Raw genomic sequence first — 14,573 nt, 5'->3', positions numbered from 1 at the left:
GCATGGGATATTTCGTAGTCTTATTGTAATTAATGATTACAAAGTTTAATTATCATTGGCTTGTTTGCCACAAATATTTTTTGTGTTCAAAATAATCGATACTATTGATGTATATGTTAAACTCTAACTAGGGGGTTTGAACTTTGGTGAGATACATATAGGAGATTTGTCGTAAAGCCAATCAACTCAAATAAATAAATTTTGTTTTATGATGCATATTTTAACGATAGAGACATTTCACATCTGTACTCTTATTTTTAAAAATTAAAATTACAAGTGGCAAAGTGCACCGATTCTCCCTCCTCCTCCTCCTCTTTATTTTTTTTGAACAACCATACAAGCAACAGCAATTGTTTAAACAAGACCATAAAGGGATATTTCCCAAAGTTAACAGCGACAAAGAAACAGAGATAGATAAAGGCAAACGATAGAGGGAACTTGAGAGCTATGGACCAAGTGCTGAGCAGCATTTCGGAACCTGTGAGATCAAGAGATATCGCAGCATATTCCATGAATAAATCAATGGAAGAAGAGGTGACCACTGTCTTGTGTCAAAGACTAAGCGGCGTTGAAGAGGCCAAAGCTGGGACTCCCATTGGGATGAGAGGGTCTACACACGGTAGGGCTTTGTATAGGGGTTGAGCATGGGTAGAAGAGTTCAGAATGTCAGCAATTTGATTGATGGTTGCAGTTTCAAAGCTTGCTGGGCTTTGCTTGAAAGGGTTGAGGTAACCACAACTCCTTGGAGTTGGGGTCATAATGCCACAATTCCTCAAGCGATGATGAAGGGACTTCAAAAAGTTGATATGATGCAGTTTAGGTGGTTCAATAAACAGGAGAGTTGGAGAGAGGGGGCTGATGGAAAACCGGTAACCACCGCTTCGTAAAACCGGTAACCTCCTCCTCCTTCTCAAGGGCACCAACTTCAGCCTTATTATGATTTTGCTTATCTACAACAACAGTTTCTCATGACGACGACGCTAGAGGAAGAAAATGTTGGCGCTACTAAACATCAAGAAGAAGAGCTGAGTCAGCCTCCTCCTCCTCCTCCCCAAGGTGATCAAGATTCAAGATCCAAGATAGCCATGACACGCTTGATCAGCAACGACAACAGCACCGAAGAAGACTTGTTTGATATGTCTGACGAGGACAGGTTCTTTGACGTTGATGCATTATTCAGTAATGAAGAAGAAGAAGATGGTGTCAATACTCAGGAGCAACAACAAGAGTAAAGTACACCGATTCCTCCTCCTCAAGGTCAAGACGATTCAACATCCGGGAATGTGATGACGAACGAGGACTATGACTTTCCGTATCTGTGGAATCCCGCCGAGTTCTTTGACATTGATGAATTATTGGCAAATATGGACAAAGGCCACGACTTGTGTGGACCTCAAGACAATGTATGAATAAACATATATAGTGGATTTTCTATTAATCTGATTACAAACGAGAGTGATCAATCAAAAGTGAGAAATGAGAGAGTATCTTACTTATCGATTACAAGTTTCAATGTTTCTCATGAACGAGTCAAGACTAAAATAGCTACTAGGAATCCTGAATATGGAAGGGGGTATTGAACAAGGATTTTAAAATATTTGGTGGATTTTAGTTTTTATGAGACTTTGAAGGATTTCCAACGATTTGATGGAGTTTTAGAAGATTTTTGTGATTTTTTAATTAAATACTAATCATTATTTTAGGAGATTTGTTTGAAGATTTTGTAGTATTTGGAAACGTTTGGGATTTTTTATGCCAGCCTCGTCCTTAGTTTTAAGGTTTTGATGCTCAGACTCATCTTTATAACAATTTTCTATTCATTTTTGATGCTCAGTGTCGTTTTTAGTTTCTAAGACCATTTTTACTGGTAGTTACTTCCCACAAATTCTTTTATTAAAAACAATAAAAAATACAAAAAGGAAAAATGAAGAGAGAGAACGTTGCTTGAGTTACTCTGGATAGAAACATTGCTCATTTTTCTACAGCTGTCAGTTTGTTATTAGTAATATATTAAAAAACAAAAAATTTGAGCAACGTATCAGTGTTTTCCCGCTGGCGATGCTCTAACAACAAAAGAGAAATAAAATAATAATAAAAAGGTGTTTACACAGTATAAAGAGAAGCATAAGCACCAATCGTTTGGTGGTGTTGCATAGCCAAGTACACAAAACACGATTGCATTCACTCTTCTGTTAGCATATCAAGAGAAACCGAATAAATTTATAAAATGGAATCCTCAAAGCTCATATGCAGTTTCAGGGGATCAATTGGTATTTGAGTAAAATAATTTTCACTGGAGATACAAATAAATACCACAGTATGAGGATTTGAAGAAGAAGTACGGAAGATATGAAATTGGTTGGAGAACTGAAATATGGGTTCAATCTGAAATTGAAAAGAGAATCCCTCCATTGAAGCCCTGTTTTGGAATTGTGAAGAAGAAGAAGTGTGGAAAATTATTCTATTTTTTTGTTCATTTTGTGACGAGAGTGATGACGACGACATTGACGAGAGTGATGATGAGAATATATCTTCCCGTCTTTGTGAACTCTTTTTAAAATCCTTCAAAAATAACACCTTTAGAGGTCAGATTTGTTCATCCTTATTTTTCAAGTAAAAATGTATCCAAATCTTTCAAAATCAGTTTTTAAGTAGTTTTACAATTTATTTGCTATTTCGGCCTAGATCTACAATTTATTTTCCCTCTCCTTCTCCAAGTACAGCTTCTATCAGTGCTGCTTATCTCTCCTCTCAAGTCTCAACCTTATGAAGCAGAAGAATCACTCTAGCATTATGCTAAGCTCTACAGATGTTTCTCTAGCTAAATGCTAAGTCATCTTCTTCACCTATTGGTCTTTGGCTCAAGGACAACCTCACCTCTCTGTTCATGGAAGGAACAAGACATATTAAATGACAAGGACTGCACGAATCCCATAGGCTATTCTTACTTCCACTTTGTTTCCACCATGGTTTCTGGTGAGATCTTTCCTTACTCTGCATTCTCTTTATGGCGGTTATTCAATGCAAGTCTATTATGTCTCGTGAGACCACTCTTCAGTCTCAGATCGAAGGACTTTCTCACAGTTGTGAAGGAGCTTCTGAAACTTCTCAAATGGGAACTATCTCCGCCTATCTACCTCTGGTCCTTATCAGCGAAACAGACTCTTCAACCCGTTTTGTCTTCACCGGTCTCACTTGGTGTGAAGAGATGTCATCGACCTCGTTTCAACCCCTGGCCCATGCCACTTTTGAAGATAAATCTCAATCTGGTGAGCTATTCACCGATGAAACAACCATTTCAAACGTCAACCTTTTTAACAAGGCCAGATCTAGGGTCGGCGATGAAACCTTTGTTAACTCAGCTGATTTTGTCTCACCTTTCTCATCGGCCGAACATCTGGATCCAGTTGGTGGATCCAAGGACTCCAACCTTAGACACATCCTCATGGAGAAAACTGAACGACAAAGTGATGATCCTATCGCTGGATTTCTCTACATTAGTTAGAAAGGAGAAGCTTCGACGTGGTTTCGCGTCAGATTGTCTCCAAAAATTCCAAGCTGTTTCCTTTTGGTGGGCCTCTACTACAAATTATTTGGTGTGGGATAATGATGGTTTAGTAGAGAGGATGAGTTCAAAGCACAATATCACTGGCCAATTTGTAATAACTTCCTCATTAAATGAGAGATCATTTATAAAATTTTCCTTTAAGGAATGCTTATTCTTGCAACATTACTTACTTATTGTGCCATTGCTAGAGTTTATAATCAATTGTTTCAAAGTTAGTACGGTGGGGTTTTATTCTCCCTCCAGAACAAATAAATGAGGACAATAGCATGGAATTGTCAAGGGGCGGGAGCCAAATTGACTCGTCGTCGACTGCGTGAGATGTGTCGGATATACTCGCCAAGTTTTTTATTTCTATCGGAAACCAAAAACGACAAGTTTTATCTGCAAGACGTGCAAGCGGATTTAGGTTTTGATAACCTTCAAACCGTCGAGCGTGAGGGCACTAGCGGCGGTTTAGCGTTATTGTATTCGAATGATTTTCCGGTAAATATTTTGTTATTAGATGACCGGTTAATCGACATCAAAACAATTATTAATGGAAATCGGGTCTATATGTCATTTATTTATGGTGATCTTGTCCCTATAAATCGCGATTATGTGTGGGAAAGACTAATGTGTATTGGAGTTGCGAGGTCCGAGCCTTGGTTTATTATTGGAGATTTCAATGAAATAACAGGGAACCACGAAAAAAGAGGGAGGGGAAAAAGATCGGAAGCCTCCTTTCTACCTTTCCGTGCTATGATTGATTCATGTGGTCTCATTGATTTCCCCTACCAAGGAAACCAATTTTCATGGATTGGTCAACGGTCAAATGGTAAGATTCGGTGTCGCTTGGATAGAGCCATGGGAAATGAAGAGTGGCACAATATATTTTCCCACACTAATGTGGAGTATATGAAGATGTGGGGTTCAGACCATCGTCCCCTCCTTGCATCTATTCTTTCACGTCCAAAAAAGTTTTTGAGAAGGTTTATGTTTGACAAGCATTGGATAGACAAGCCAGGCCTCAAAGAGGCGGTGGTTGATGGATGGGGAGGGGATGACAATTATGTCGAACGATCCATCATACAAAAATCCAAAATTGTAAAAGAGCAATCTCCATTTGGAAGAAAAATAATCAAACAAACTCAGAAAAGCTTATAAAGGAACTTCAAGAAAAGATTGATGAGACCTATGGAGACGATCAAGCATCGTCATAAACTCTCCTCAACCTAAAATGGCGGCTCTGTGAAGCTTATAGGGAAGAGGAAGCTTATTGGCACCAAAAAAAGCAGAGAACTTTGGTGCCAATAAAAATATAAAATACTTCCACGCTTCCACAAAACAAAGGAGGGCAAGGAACAAGATCACTGACATTCTTAATCAACTTAGAGTCTGGGTTAATACAGAAGAAGGAATAGAAAAAGTAGCGGTGAAGTATTTCGATAATCTCTTTTCATCCTCGAATGCGAGCGACCCTACGTTGGCCATTAAGGATGTACCTACACTAGTCACACCTGCTATGAATGAGCATCTCACGAAAGAAATCTTAGAAGAGAAGGTCAAACGAGCTTTGTTCTCCCTGAATCCGGGAAAGGCTCCAGGACCGGATGGGATGACTTCTCTGTTCTTCCAAAAAATTTGGGAAACCATAAAAGGCGATCTCACTAAGATGGTGAAGAACTTCTTTAGCTCTGAAATTTTTGATGGTAAGCTAAATGAAACAAATATATATGTTTAATTCCGAAAGGAGAACGACCTCGTGAAATATCAAATTTTTGCCCTATTAGCCTGTGTAACGTGAGCTAAAAGGTCCTTTCAAAAATTTTGAGTTTACAACTCAAGAGGTTTTTACCGGAACTTATATCCGAGATCCAATCTGCATTTGTGGCAGGAAGGTTAATCATAGATAATATTCTCATTGCTCAAGAAAATTTTCATGCCCTCTGTTCCAATCAGGCCAACCGAAAGAAATTTATGGCAATTAAGACGGACATGAGTAAAGCTTATGATAGAGTGGAATCGAATTTCCTAAGAGCTTTGATGGAAAAAATGGGGTGATCAAAAATGGGTGGGATAGATAATGCAATGCATTACTTCCGTCTCTTACCGTATTTTGATCAACGGGGATCCCAAGGGACGGATTAGGCCAACACGGGGGGATTCGTCAAGGGGATCCAATTTTCCCATATCTATTCATACTTTGTACAGAGGCACTAATCGCTCAGATTAAGAATTCCGAAAAAGAGGGGAAGATCCAGGGATTACGTATTTCGACCGCAAGCCCCCGGGTTTTCCACTTACTTTTTGCAGATGACAGTTTATTCTTCTGTAGAGCAGATCCTCATCAATGCAAGGAAATTATCGATATAATCTGCTTTTATGGTGAGGCATCCGGACAAGAAATTAACTTTTCCAAATCTTCCATCATGTTTGGAACAGAGGTCCCTTCCCATATACGACAAGAGATCAAATCTATTGTTAGGATATCACAAGAAGGAGGCATGGGTACATACTTGGGTCTTCCTGAGAAGATTCATGGATCGAAGGCACAAGTGTTTGCATTTGTGAGGGATAAACTCCATAAGAGGGTAAACTTATGGACCTCAAAATCCCTATCCAAAGGAGCCAAGGAAGTCCTGATAAAATCAGTGGCGCAAGCAATTCCGACATATGTAATGTCGTGTTTTTTCTTATCAAAAGCTATATGCTCAAAATTAAGTAGTGCCATTGCCGATTTCTGATGGAGCAATAAAGCAGATAGTAAAGGATTACATTAGATCTCATGGGAGCAAATGTGTACTCAACTCTCAGAAGGCGGGCTAGGCTTCCGAACACTAGAAGAATTTAATCTTGCCCTATTGGCAAAGCAGCTATGAAGATTACTCAGATATCCAGATTCTCTCCTTAGTCGAGTTCTTAAAGGGAGATACTTTCGATAATGTAGTCCATTAGAGATACAGGTATCAAATCTACCTTCATATGGTTGGAGGAGCATGTTGGCTGCAAAACATGTTCTCTCGCACAGAATCCATAAGACCATAAGCTCGGGGTTTAACACGTGCATATGGACTGAACCATGGATCCCAGATACGCCAGCACGGCCGACACAAGGATTAACTAATGAGAGAAATCCCTTGATCTGTGTTAACACCTTGATTGATTTCAACACAAAAAGTAGAAAATGGAGCGTCTTCGGGAACTCTTTCCCCCAGAAGAAATTACCCTTATTTTGGGAATTAAACCGAGTTTAAATGCCTCGAGGGACAGGTATTCGTGGACCATGACAAAGTCTTGGAACTATACCGTTAAGTCTGGATACGAAGTTGCGAGAGCTATCTCTCACCCTGTTTGCGACCTCCCTCTTCAGGGACCTAGTGTTACGACACTCAAGGCGCAAGCATGGAAGTTAAAAACATCACGAAAACTTAAGCATTTCGTGTGGCAATGTGTGATTGGGAGCTTGGCAACATGTCAGCGCTTGCATTATCGCCATATTGGTAGAGATAAGGATTGCCCTAGATGTGGAGCGGAAGAGGAAACTATAAATCATATGCTATTTGAATGCCCTCCAGCACGTCAAGTATGGGCTTTATCAACAATCTCTACCCATCCTATGGTGTTTCCCTCATCTTCCCTATATAGCAATCTCGATTTTCTATATGGGAGCGGTAGAGACGATGGTGCTCTTGATCAAAATTTGCGGACATTCTCTTGGGTGATGTGGTACATTTGGAAGACAAGAAACAAGAAAGTGTTTGAAAATATTTTTCAGTCTCCGCAAGATACAGTGGAGAAAGCTATGCAAGAAGAAGAAGTTTGGAGAAAAGCAAATAATAGAGACTTAGTACCAGCGGTAGTAGAAGCAGGCATACCTTCGACTCCAATTCCACAAGAATCTCATGTATGCTTTATAGATGGATCTTGGCATACAGAGGTGGATAGGAGTGGGCATGGTTGGATTGCGTGTATCGGCGATAGAATCCTGCACATGGGGCTAAAAGGATCGCGCAGAAGCCTATCCCCTTTACATGCAGAGTTAGATACCCTTATTTGGGCTATGGAGTGCTTATTAACATTGGACATGGATAAAGCTCTTTTTGCTATAGATTGTTCAGACCTCTTAAGGATGACGTTCTTTTTGCTTCAGATTGTTCATACCTCTTAAGGATGACGTCTAATATCGAGGATTGGCCGACCTTTTCATGAAAATTGAAGGATTTTACTCATTTCAGAGATAGATTTACTAATTTTAATATTAGATATTCTTCGAGAGGATAATATTCATGCTGATAAACTTGCGAAATGTGCAAGAGCACGAGGTTGTTGTTTTTCCCATGTAAGCTCGTCGGTACCTAATTGGCTCTCTCTCTCGAAGAGAGTCATCTCTGATAACTTAATATATAGGGTTTGATTGTCAAAAAAAAAAAAAAAAAAAAGAGTTTTTTAAAAGTTACTTGTCAAGTTTGAATAACAACAGTAGATTTGATATGAATTTTATAAATCCTTAACTGAATAACAAGAGATTGTAAATTATTTTGCATGATTTTGTGTAAATACTAAATTCAATAACATGGGATTTGAGGAGAGATTCTAAAATCACAAATTGAATAACACCTAATTTAAAAAAAAACTCCAAAATCGTTTAAAATTCTGGTTTCAATACCCCCTCGAAGTGTGATCGTCTAAGTCCAACAAACGAAGATAGAATAGAATCTTTATCTCTGTAACATCATCCTCTGTAAGTGATAGACCGGTTTGTATTTAAATAACCGAAAAATAACCGGATACCGATATACCGGTTTTATACATGAACCGAATTTTTTTTTAACCCTAAAACAAGCTAAACAAAAGTTACACATCGTCTTCGTCATCTTCCGAACAGAGGATACAAGTTCGCCGACGTCGCTAGCTTCTTCGTCTTTTTCTTCTTACTTGCTTACTTTGGGTAAAGTTTCCTGCTTTCCTTTAGAAACGACAAAAAAGTAGAGATTTTTGTTGAAGATTCATCTTGCTTCATTGTCATCTGCAATTAGAGGGAGGTCCAGTAATTAAATTTTGTTGATTCGGTTGTCTAGGGTTTGAGGGCTTCTTTCATCTGCAAGTTGAAAGTCCACAAATTTATGAAATTGTAGATTTGATATAAAAAAAAATTCATACTTTTGTTGTATAGTCATCGGAAGAATTTGTTTTTGTGTGATGGTTTCAGCAGCTGTTGAAGAAGGATGCAGAGTGAGGAATCTCACGAGCTTACGAATGGGATTTCCCAGGAGGAGGAGTCGAAGGAAACAATGAAGAGTAGTCAAAAGGCTGATCGAAAGAAGAAGAAGTTGAAAGAGAAATTGCTTAAGGAAGCTTCTAAAGCTGACAATAGAGGAGTTTGCTACTTGAGTCGTATCCCACCACACATGGATCACGTTAGACTTCGCCAGATTCTCGCTCAATTTGGAGAACTTGGAAGGATTTATCTTGCACCTGAAAGTGAGTTTTTTTTATATACTTTTTGAGTCCTTGTTTAATGTTAAAAACACGTCGTGGTCATTCTGTATTTTCGAAATTAGCTGATACATTTAGTCAATTTCTATTCAGATCCTGATGCACAAGTGCACCGCAAGCGTGCTGGTGGATTTCGTGGGCAAATGTTTTCTGAAGGGTATGTTTAAAGATATGGGTTCAAAACACTTATGCACATTGATAATTTGGATTCTTTTTAATATCTTATTCTGTTCATTGACTGTAGGTGGGTGGAGTTTACTAAGAAAAGTGTAGCTAAACGGGTTGCAGATATGCTTAATGGAGAACAAATTGGTATTCCTAATGAATCATATCAGTATGTGTAGTTTACCACAGGTTAAATTCTAAACTTAAGTGATTGTTAACGTTTGTTGTCTTCTTTTCTCAGGGGGGAAAAAGAAGTCATCAATATACTATGATATTTGGAACATCAAGTACTTGACTAAATTTAAATGGGATGATCTTACTGAAGAAATCGGTATTCTGAACCTCACAACTTCTCCTGCTGAACTTCTTGACCATTTACTTTTTTTTTATATGATCTCTAATCTACAAAGGGATTGCGTTGTGCAGCATACAAAAGTGCTATACGGGAACAGAAACTAAACATGGTTCTTTCTGCTGCAAAGAGAGAGAAGGACTTTTATCTATCTAAAATAGAGAAGTCGCGTGCCATGACCGAGATAGATGCACGAATGGAAAAGGTGCTCACTCTTTCTAATATTGTAAATTCAGAAAATACTGTTTCTTATATGGTCTATGTCTGCTTGTCTATATGTGCTATCAAAACTTCTAGAGTTGACTTATAGGCCCTCTCGTTAGGAGGAATTCTATTGTTAGTTTGTCTCTGTAAATCTCACTACTCTAACCTGATATTTGGTTTGTAATGTTTCTATTTTTGCGGTGGGCAGAAACGAAAGATTCGGGAAGAATCGGGTAACAATGCTGAAGCAGCACCAGTCTTTCCACAGAGGGTGATTCGCCAGTTTAGACAGAAGAATTCAATTAAAAATGAGACATCTCAGAGCAAGCCTGGGCTCTCCACGGATGTCCTAGCATCGGTCAGTACTCTTTCTCTTATGTTTGAAGAACAAATAAGTTTTTGTTTAGTAGAATTAAGTGAGAAGCATCACAGGTCGTCTACATAACAGCATATATAGTAGCAGCTTAGCCTGGGGTAGATCAATGTCAGCATATATAGTAGCTGCTTAAACCTGAATCGTGCCCACATTGAAACCTGTTGAGCTAATGCATTGCTAGTCCAACTTGTGTTTATAGACCTCATTGGTATTCCCTAAGGGTTCAAATCAGTATGCATAGTCAATCTGTTATATCTTAAGCTTAACTGATTATTAATATCTATTGTGCTGGTTAGACTCGTATAGTATATGAGTTCAGCTTTTCAACCCGAATCTATCATATATATCTGACCCCACTATGCTTTTCATTGGCTGTTCGCGTTTAGCACAACTCATTTACATGCATATGTTATCAAATTTATGGTTTTGTCCATTCTTTTTGTTGATTCAGGTGTTCGGCGGTTCTTAAAGATTAAGAGGAATGTGAAGACACTGCGAATTGGTCATGGCTAAATGGAGAAATCAATGATCAGTTCCATCATATATGAATGTTATTTACCATTAGTTTCTGCATGTCAACAAGGAAAACCTTCAGACACTTGTAGCATTGTGTACTAATGAAAGAATTAAACAAATTTTGAAACTTTTGTGTTAACAATTTTATTCTCCAAGGATACTTTTGGCAAGAAATGTATATACGTGACCTTTCCCACCACCAAAAAAGTAACTAAAAGAAGTTTTAACGTACACAAACATACATTATACGAACAAATGAATACAAGACGGATGCATCACATGGAAAGAAAAAACAATCTTCAACAAAATCAGGACCCCAAGAGATTATGTGACATTATTGGTTTTGTGAACAAAGCAAGAGACTGAACATTATTGGTCATCAAGACGACGAGAAGAAAGCAAGGGCTTTGGGAGATGAAGTTGCATTGCAGCTGCACCATGGCTTGTGGCTGATGAACGGTGAAGCCTGCAACGGAATGAGCCTTCATGCTTTGTAGGGGCACAGATACAGATCGTCTTCCCCAACCGGTTGCTGTTGCTGAGCAGACCAAGCGAATCCGTCGACCACGACTTCCTCATCGACAATCCTGTCTTGTTTTGGTTGTCCTCTTCGTCCTTCACACGGCTAAACGGATTCTTGTTCTTGAATGAACCTCTGCTGGTCAGGGTCTTACTTGGTTTCCCCTCTGCCATGAACTTGGTGTACGATGAGTGATATGATTCTCGTTGAGATGACTTAAAAAGACAAAGTGAAACTAGCGTATGTTGAGCTGAAATCAGATGAAAATAAACAAAAACCAACCAAATCTTTCTCTGCAGACAACGAGAAGCTCTATATAGACACGAAAATAGCAAAGACGTGACCGCTACCAACCTTTTTATAAAGTATAATGTTTAGATGCTCATGAACACGTAGTTGACGTTTACATGGTCAATTCATGCGTCTCTGATATTCCTCTAAGATGGGCTCTCCGGTTTCTCAAAAGGTACAAGCTTTTTCTAATATTGACATTTAACACGCAGTCAATTTTTACAGAGTCAACAATATAAATAAAGCAAGCACAAGATTCCAGAAGAGAAAATAGTAAAAACATCCTTTTCATAACATAAAACAAGGTCTTGCATTACAATCATAAAAGTCATGTCCCAAGCTTATTTTATTTTATTTATAGAGATTAGAGAGTAGAAGAAGACGGGAGCAAACTCTAAGCGTCCCTCTGAATCTTATTATCAGGACAACAATCCACTTCAAGAAGATCTTTTAGCCAGGAGGCCAATTCATTTGGCGTCCTCCAATGAGATGAACATGAATGTGATACACCGATTGACCTGCAAAACCAGAAGAATGTGAGAAACATCATCAATCATGATGTCTCTTTATTTTCATGTGTTGAATATGATAAAGGCTAATCGAAGTAGTGGAGCTATATATAAATAGTAAATACATACAGCCTTGAGGACCATCATTGATAACAATTCTGAAACCCTCTGCTAGGCCTTCTTGTTTTGCTACAAGCTTGGCAGTGTAGAGAAGGCGGCCCAAGATGTCGATGTGCCTTTCCTCAGCCTGCAGTAGAAGAACAATACATTATTTAGTATTGTGTTTTCTTAATGGGATCGAGTCTAACTAACAACTGCCATGCTTTTAGACTTCTGTCTGAATTTTGTTTGAGCGAGTTCAATTTTGAGAGGTGTAAAGTGAAGAAATAGGTACCTTAGAGAGGCCAGTTAGGCCATCCCTCACTTTAGGAATAAGGAGGATGTGAACAGGACCCTGAGGCGTTATGTCCCTAAAAGCTAGAACCTGCAATGAACATGATTTTAACAAACATGCCAGGAACAGTTAATGAAGTATGTGCAAACTACTGACAAGTTTTAAAGTGGTAAAGATATGAAGAAACTAATTTCGGTTGTTAACGCTGACATTATCATGGCAAAAGAAACTAAAAAAACATAGTCAAGCAGAGGCCATCTTTATATTTGAAATTCATAGAATACTTCAAATGGTAAAGCAGACTGAGCTAGCTACTTAGAGTATCTCTAGATGTGCAGAAAAGAGGATAAAGTCTATCAAAAGGGTTATAAGAGAGAACCTTGTCATCCTCAAAAACCACGGTGGATGGGATTTCTTTGCTGATAATCTTGTCAAATCTGCATGTTACAACATCATCAATTCAGCTCAACAAAAACAATTCAAACTAAAAATCTACAAATAGGCTATATGGAAATGAACAAACATATAAATCAAAATGAGCTTCTTCTCACAAAACTCTCTCAAGTCAGTCACTACTACAAAATTAAACAAAAATAATATTGCAATTTCAACAGTTATGCAACAGTTTCACTCTTCTAAGCACCTCAATCAATTCAGTCACTGTACTCATCCATCATTACATAGTTAACAAAACCAACTTCACCACTACATCAACAAAGGACATCCCATTACTTCAAGAACAATAATTAAAGCTACAACAACATTAAGATCGTAACAGGGAGGGAAGGTTTTACATGGTGGGAGAATCGTCGGAAGGAGTGGCGGCAGCGAGAGCAGCTTTTTTCTCGGAAGCCATGACGGCGGAGACAGGTGAGATATGAGATGATAGAATCGAAACACGGTGGCTCATTAAAACCCTAGATTAGTCGACGGTACATCCAACAACTTCACCCGCCAATCTCTTTTTTCAACCAATGATCTTCTGCCACGTCATACTCTTTTTTTTTTCCGTTTTTTCTTAATCAGGTGATCGTATGGGCTTATTAAGCCCCTACTGCTCACAAAGCCCACCAAACCCACTTCTTTATTGAGTACTAAAAACAAACGTATAAATGGTGAAGTTGGCTCTTGATAAAGCCCTGTTCGTTTCATCATTTAGCATTTCCATCTAAATGGTTCATTTAAATGATACATCTAAATGATTCATCTCAACGTTAAATGACCTAATTAACAAGAAAAAAAATAGTTCATTTAGATGATGCATCTAAATGCAAATGAGTTTGTTTGATTTATTTACCTTTTCATCTATGGATTTGAATAGAAAATGACTAATATGCCCATGTTTTGAAATAATACCTTTTTAATCTTAATTTTAACTATATTAATTTTAATTACTGATATTTTTATTCAATACCAAACAAAAATGTGATTTTACGTTTTTGGCGTGAAAAAATGATTTTGTGTTTTTTTTTGTGTGGAAAAAGTGAATTTACGTTTTTAGCGGGAAAATGTGATTTTACGTTTTTGGCGGGAAAATATGATTTTGCGTTTTAGCGGGAAATTGTGAATTTACATTTTTTGCGGGAAAAAGTGAATTTATGGTTTTGGCGGGAAAATGTGATTTTACATTTTTGGCGGAAAAATGTGATTTTACGTTTTTGGCAGAAAATTATGACTTTATGGTATTGGTGGGAAAATGTGATATTGTAGGTTTAGCGGAAAAATTAGATAATGTATTTTTGGCGGGAAAATATGATTTTACGTTTTTTGGCGAGAAAATGTGATTTTACGTTTTTGGCGGGAAAACGTGATTTTACGTTTTTGGCGGAAAAATGTAATTTTACGTTTTTGGCGGAAAAATGTGATTTTGTGTTTTTTTTTTTGCGGAAAAAGTGAATTTTTTTGTTGGTAAATTTTTTTTGACTTTATGATTTTGGTAGGAAAATTGATTTTAGTTTTGGCGGGAAATTTATCATTTGTTTTTGACATTTTGTAAGAATTGTAAAAATATTATTTATAATTTTGTAGATAAATAGTTTTTTTTGTATAATAAGGATATATTTGTAATTTGTTATTTTTGGATGAAGCATCTCCATCCAAATGGTTCAACTAGAATCATTCAAATGAGTTTCAAATTTTTGTCTAAAATTTTAAAACTCATTCAGATGATCCATGTGAATGATTCTGGATGATGTTCATTTTT

At 37.7% G+C, this 14,573-nt stretch overlaps 4 protein-coding genes across 6 annotated transcripts; 2 read left to right on the top strand and 2 right to left on the bottom strand.

Moving 5' to 3' along the window:
* The first annotated feature begins 6,830 nt into the window (after positions 1 to 6,830).
* On the top strand, positions 6,831 to 7,715 carry LOC147939056 (uncharacterized). The gene is made up of 2 exons (XM_087465844.1): positions 6,831 to 7,265; positions 7,323 to 7,715. The coding sequence occupies exons 1-2, from the start codon at positions 6,831 to 6,833 to the stop codon at positions 7,713 to 7,715; spliced, it is 828 nt and encodes a 275-aa protein (XP_087321970.1).
* A 641-nt stretch (positions 7,716 to 8,356) lies between these two features.
* On the top strand, positions 8,357 to 10,783 carry LOC104712313 (pre-rRNA-processing protein ESF2). 3 transcript variants are annotated; one of them, XM_010429177.3, is made up of 8 exons: positions 8,357 to 8,495; positions 8,757 to 9,028; positions 9,137 to 9,200; positions 9,288 to 9,355; positions 9,450 to 9,539; positions 9,635 to 9,765; positions 9,973 to 10,122; positions 10,592 to 10,783. In XM_010429177.3, the coding sequence occupies exons 2-8, from the start codon at positions 8,773 to 8,775 to the stop codon at positions 10,607 to 10,609; spliced, it is 777 nt and encodes a 258-aa protein (XP_010427479.1). In that variant the 5' UTR covers positions 8,357 to 8,495; positions 8,757 to 8,772; the 3' UTR covers positions 10,610 to 10,783. The 3 variants fall into 3 exon arrangements, with proteins under 3 accessions (XP_010427479.1, XP_010427480.1, XP_010427481.1); XM_010429178.3 differs by having other exon boundaries at positions 8,383 to 8,495; positions 8,760 to 9,028; XM_010429179.3 differs by having other exon boundaries at positions 8,411 to 8,589; positions 8,760 to 9,028.
* Positions 10,784 to 10,864: 81 nt separating this feature from the next.
* Positions 10,865 to 11,503, bottom strand: LOC104712311 (uncharacterized). The gene has a single exon (XM_010429176.2). The coding sequence runs from the start codon at positions 11,347 to 11,349 to the stop codon at positions 11,026 to 11,028; it is 324 nt and encodes a 107-aa protein (XP_010427478.1). The 5' UTR covers positions 11,350 to 11,503; the 3' UTR covers positions 10,865 to 11,025.
* Positions 11,504 to 11,738: 235 nt separating this feature from the next.
* On the bottom strand, positions 11,739 to 13,472 carry LOC104712310 (adenylylsulfatase HINT1). Its single transcript, XM_010429175.3, has 5 exons — positions 13,165 to 13,472; positions 12,750 to 12,807; positions 12,371 to 12,460; positions 12,106 to 12,223; positions 11,739 to 11,985 (listed from the first exon to the last, which is right to left on the bottom strand). The coding sequence occupies exons 1-5, from the start codon at positions 13,278 to 13,280 to the stop codon at positions 11,918 to 11,920; spliced, it is 450 nt and encodes a 149-aa protein (XP_010427477.2). The 5' UTR covers positions 13,281 to 13,472; the 3' UTR covers positions 11,739 to 11,917.
* Positions 13,473 to 14,573: the final 1,101 nt, after the last annotated feature.

This window comes from Camelina sativa, chromosome 9 (assembly GCF_030686135.1).
Source record: "Camelina sativa cultivar CO46 ecotype springtype chromosome 9, ASM3068613v1".
NCBI lineage: Eukaryota > Viridiplantae > Streptophyta > Magnoliopsida > Brassicales > Brassicaceae > Camelina > Camelina sativa.
This window is presented reverse-complemented; position numbering and strand designations above follow the sequence as displayed.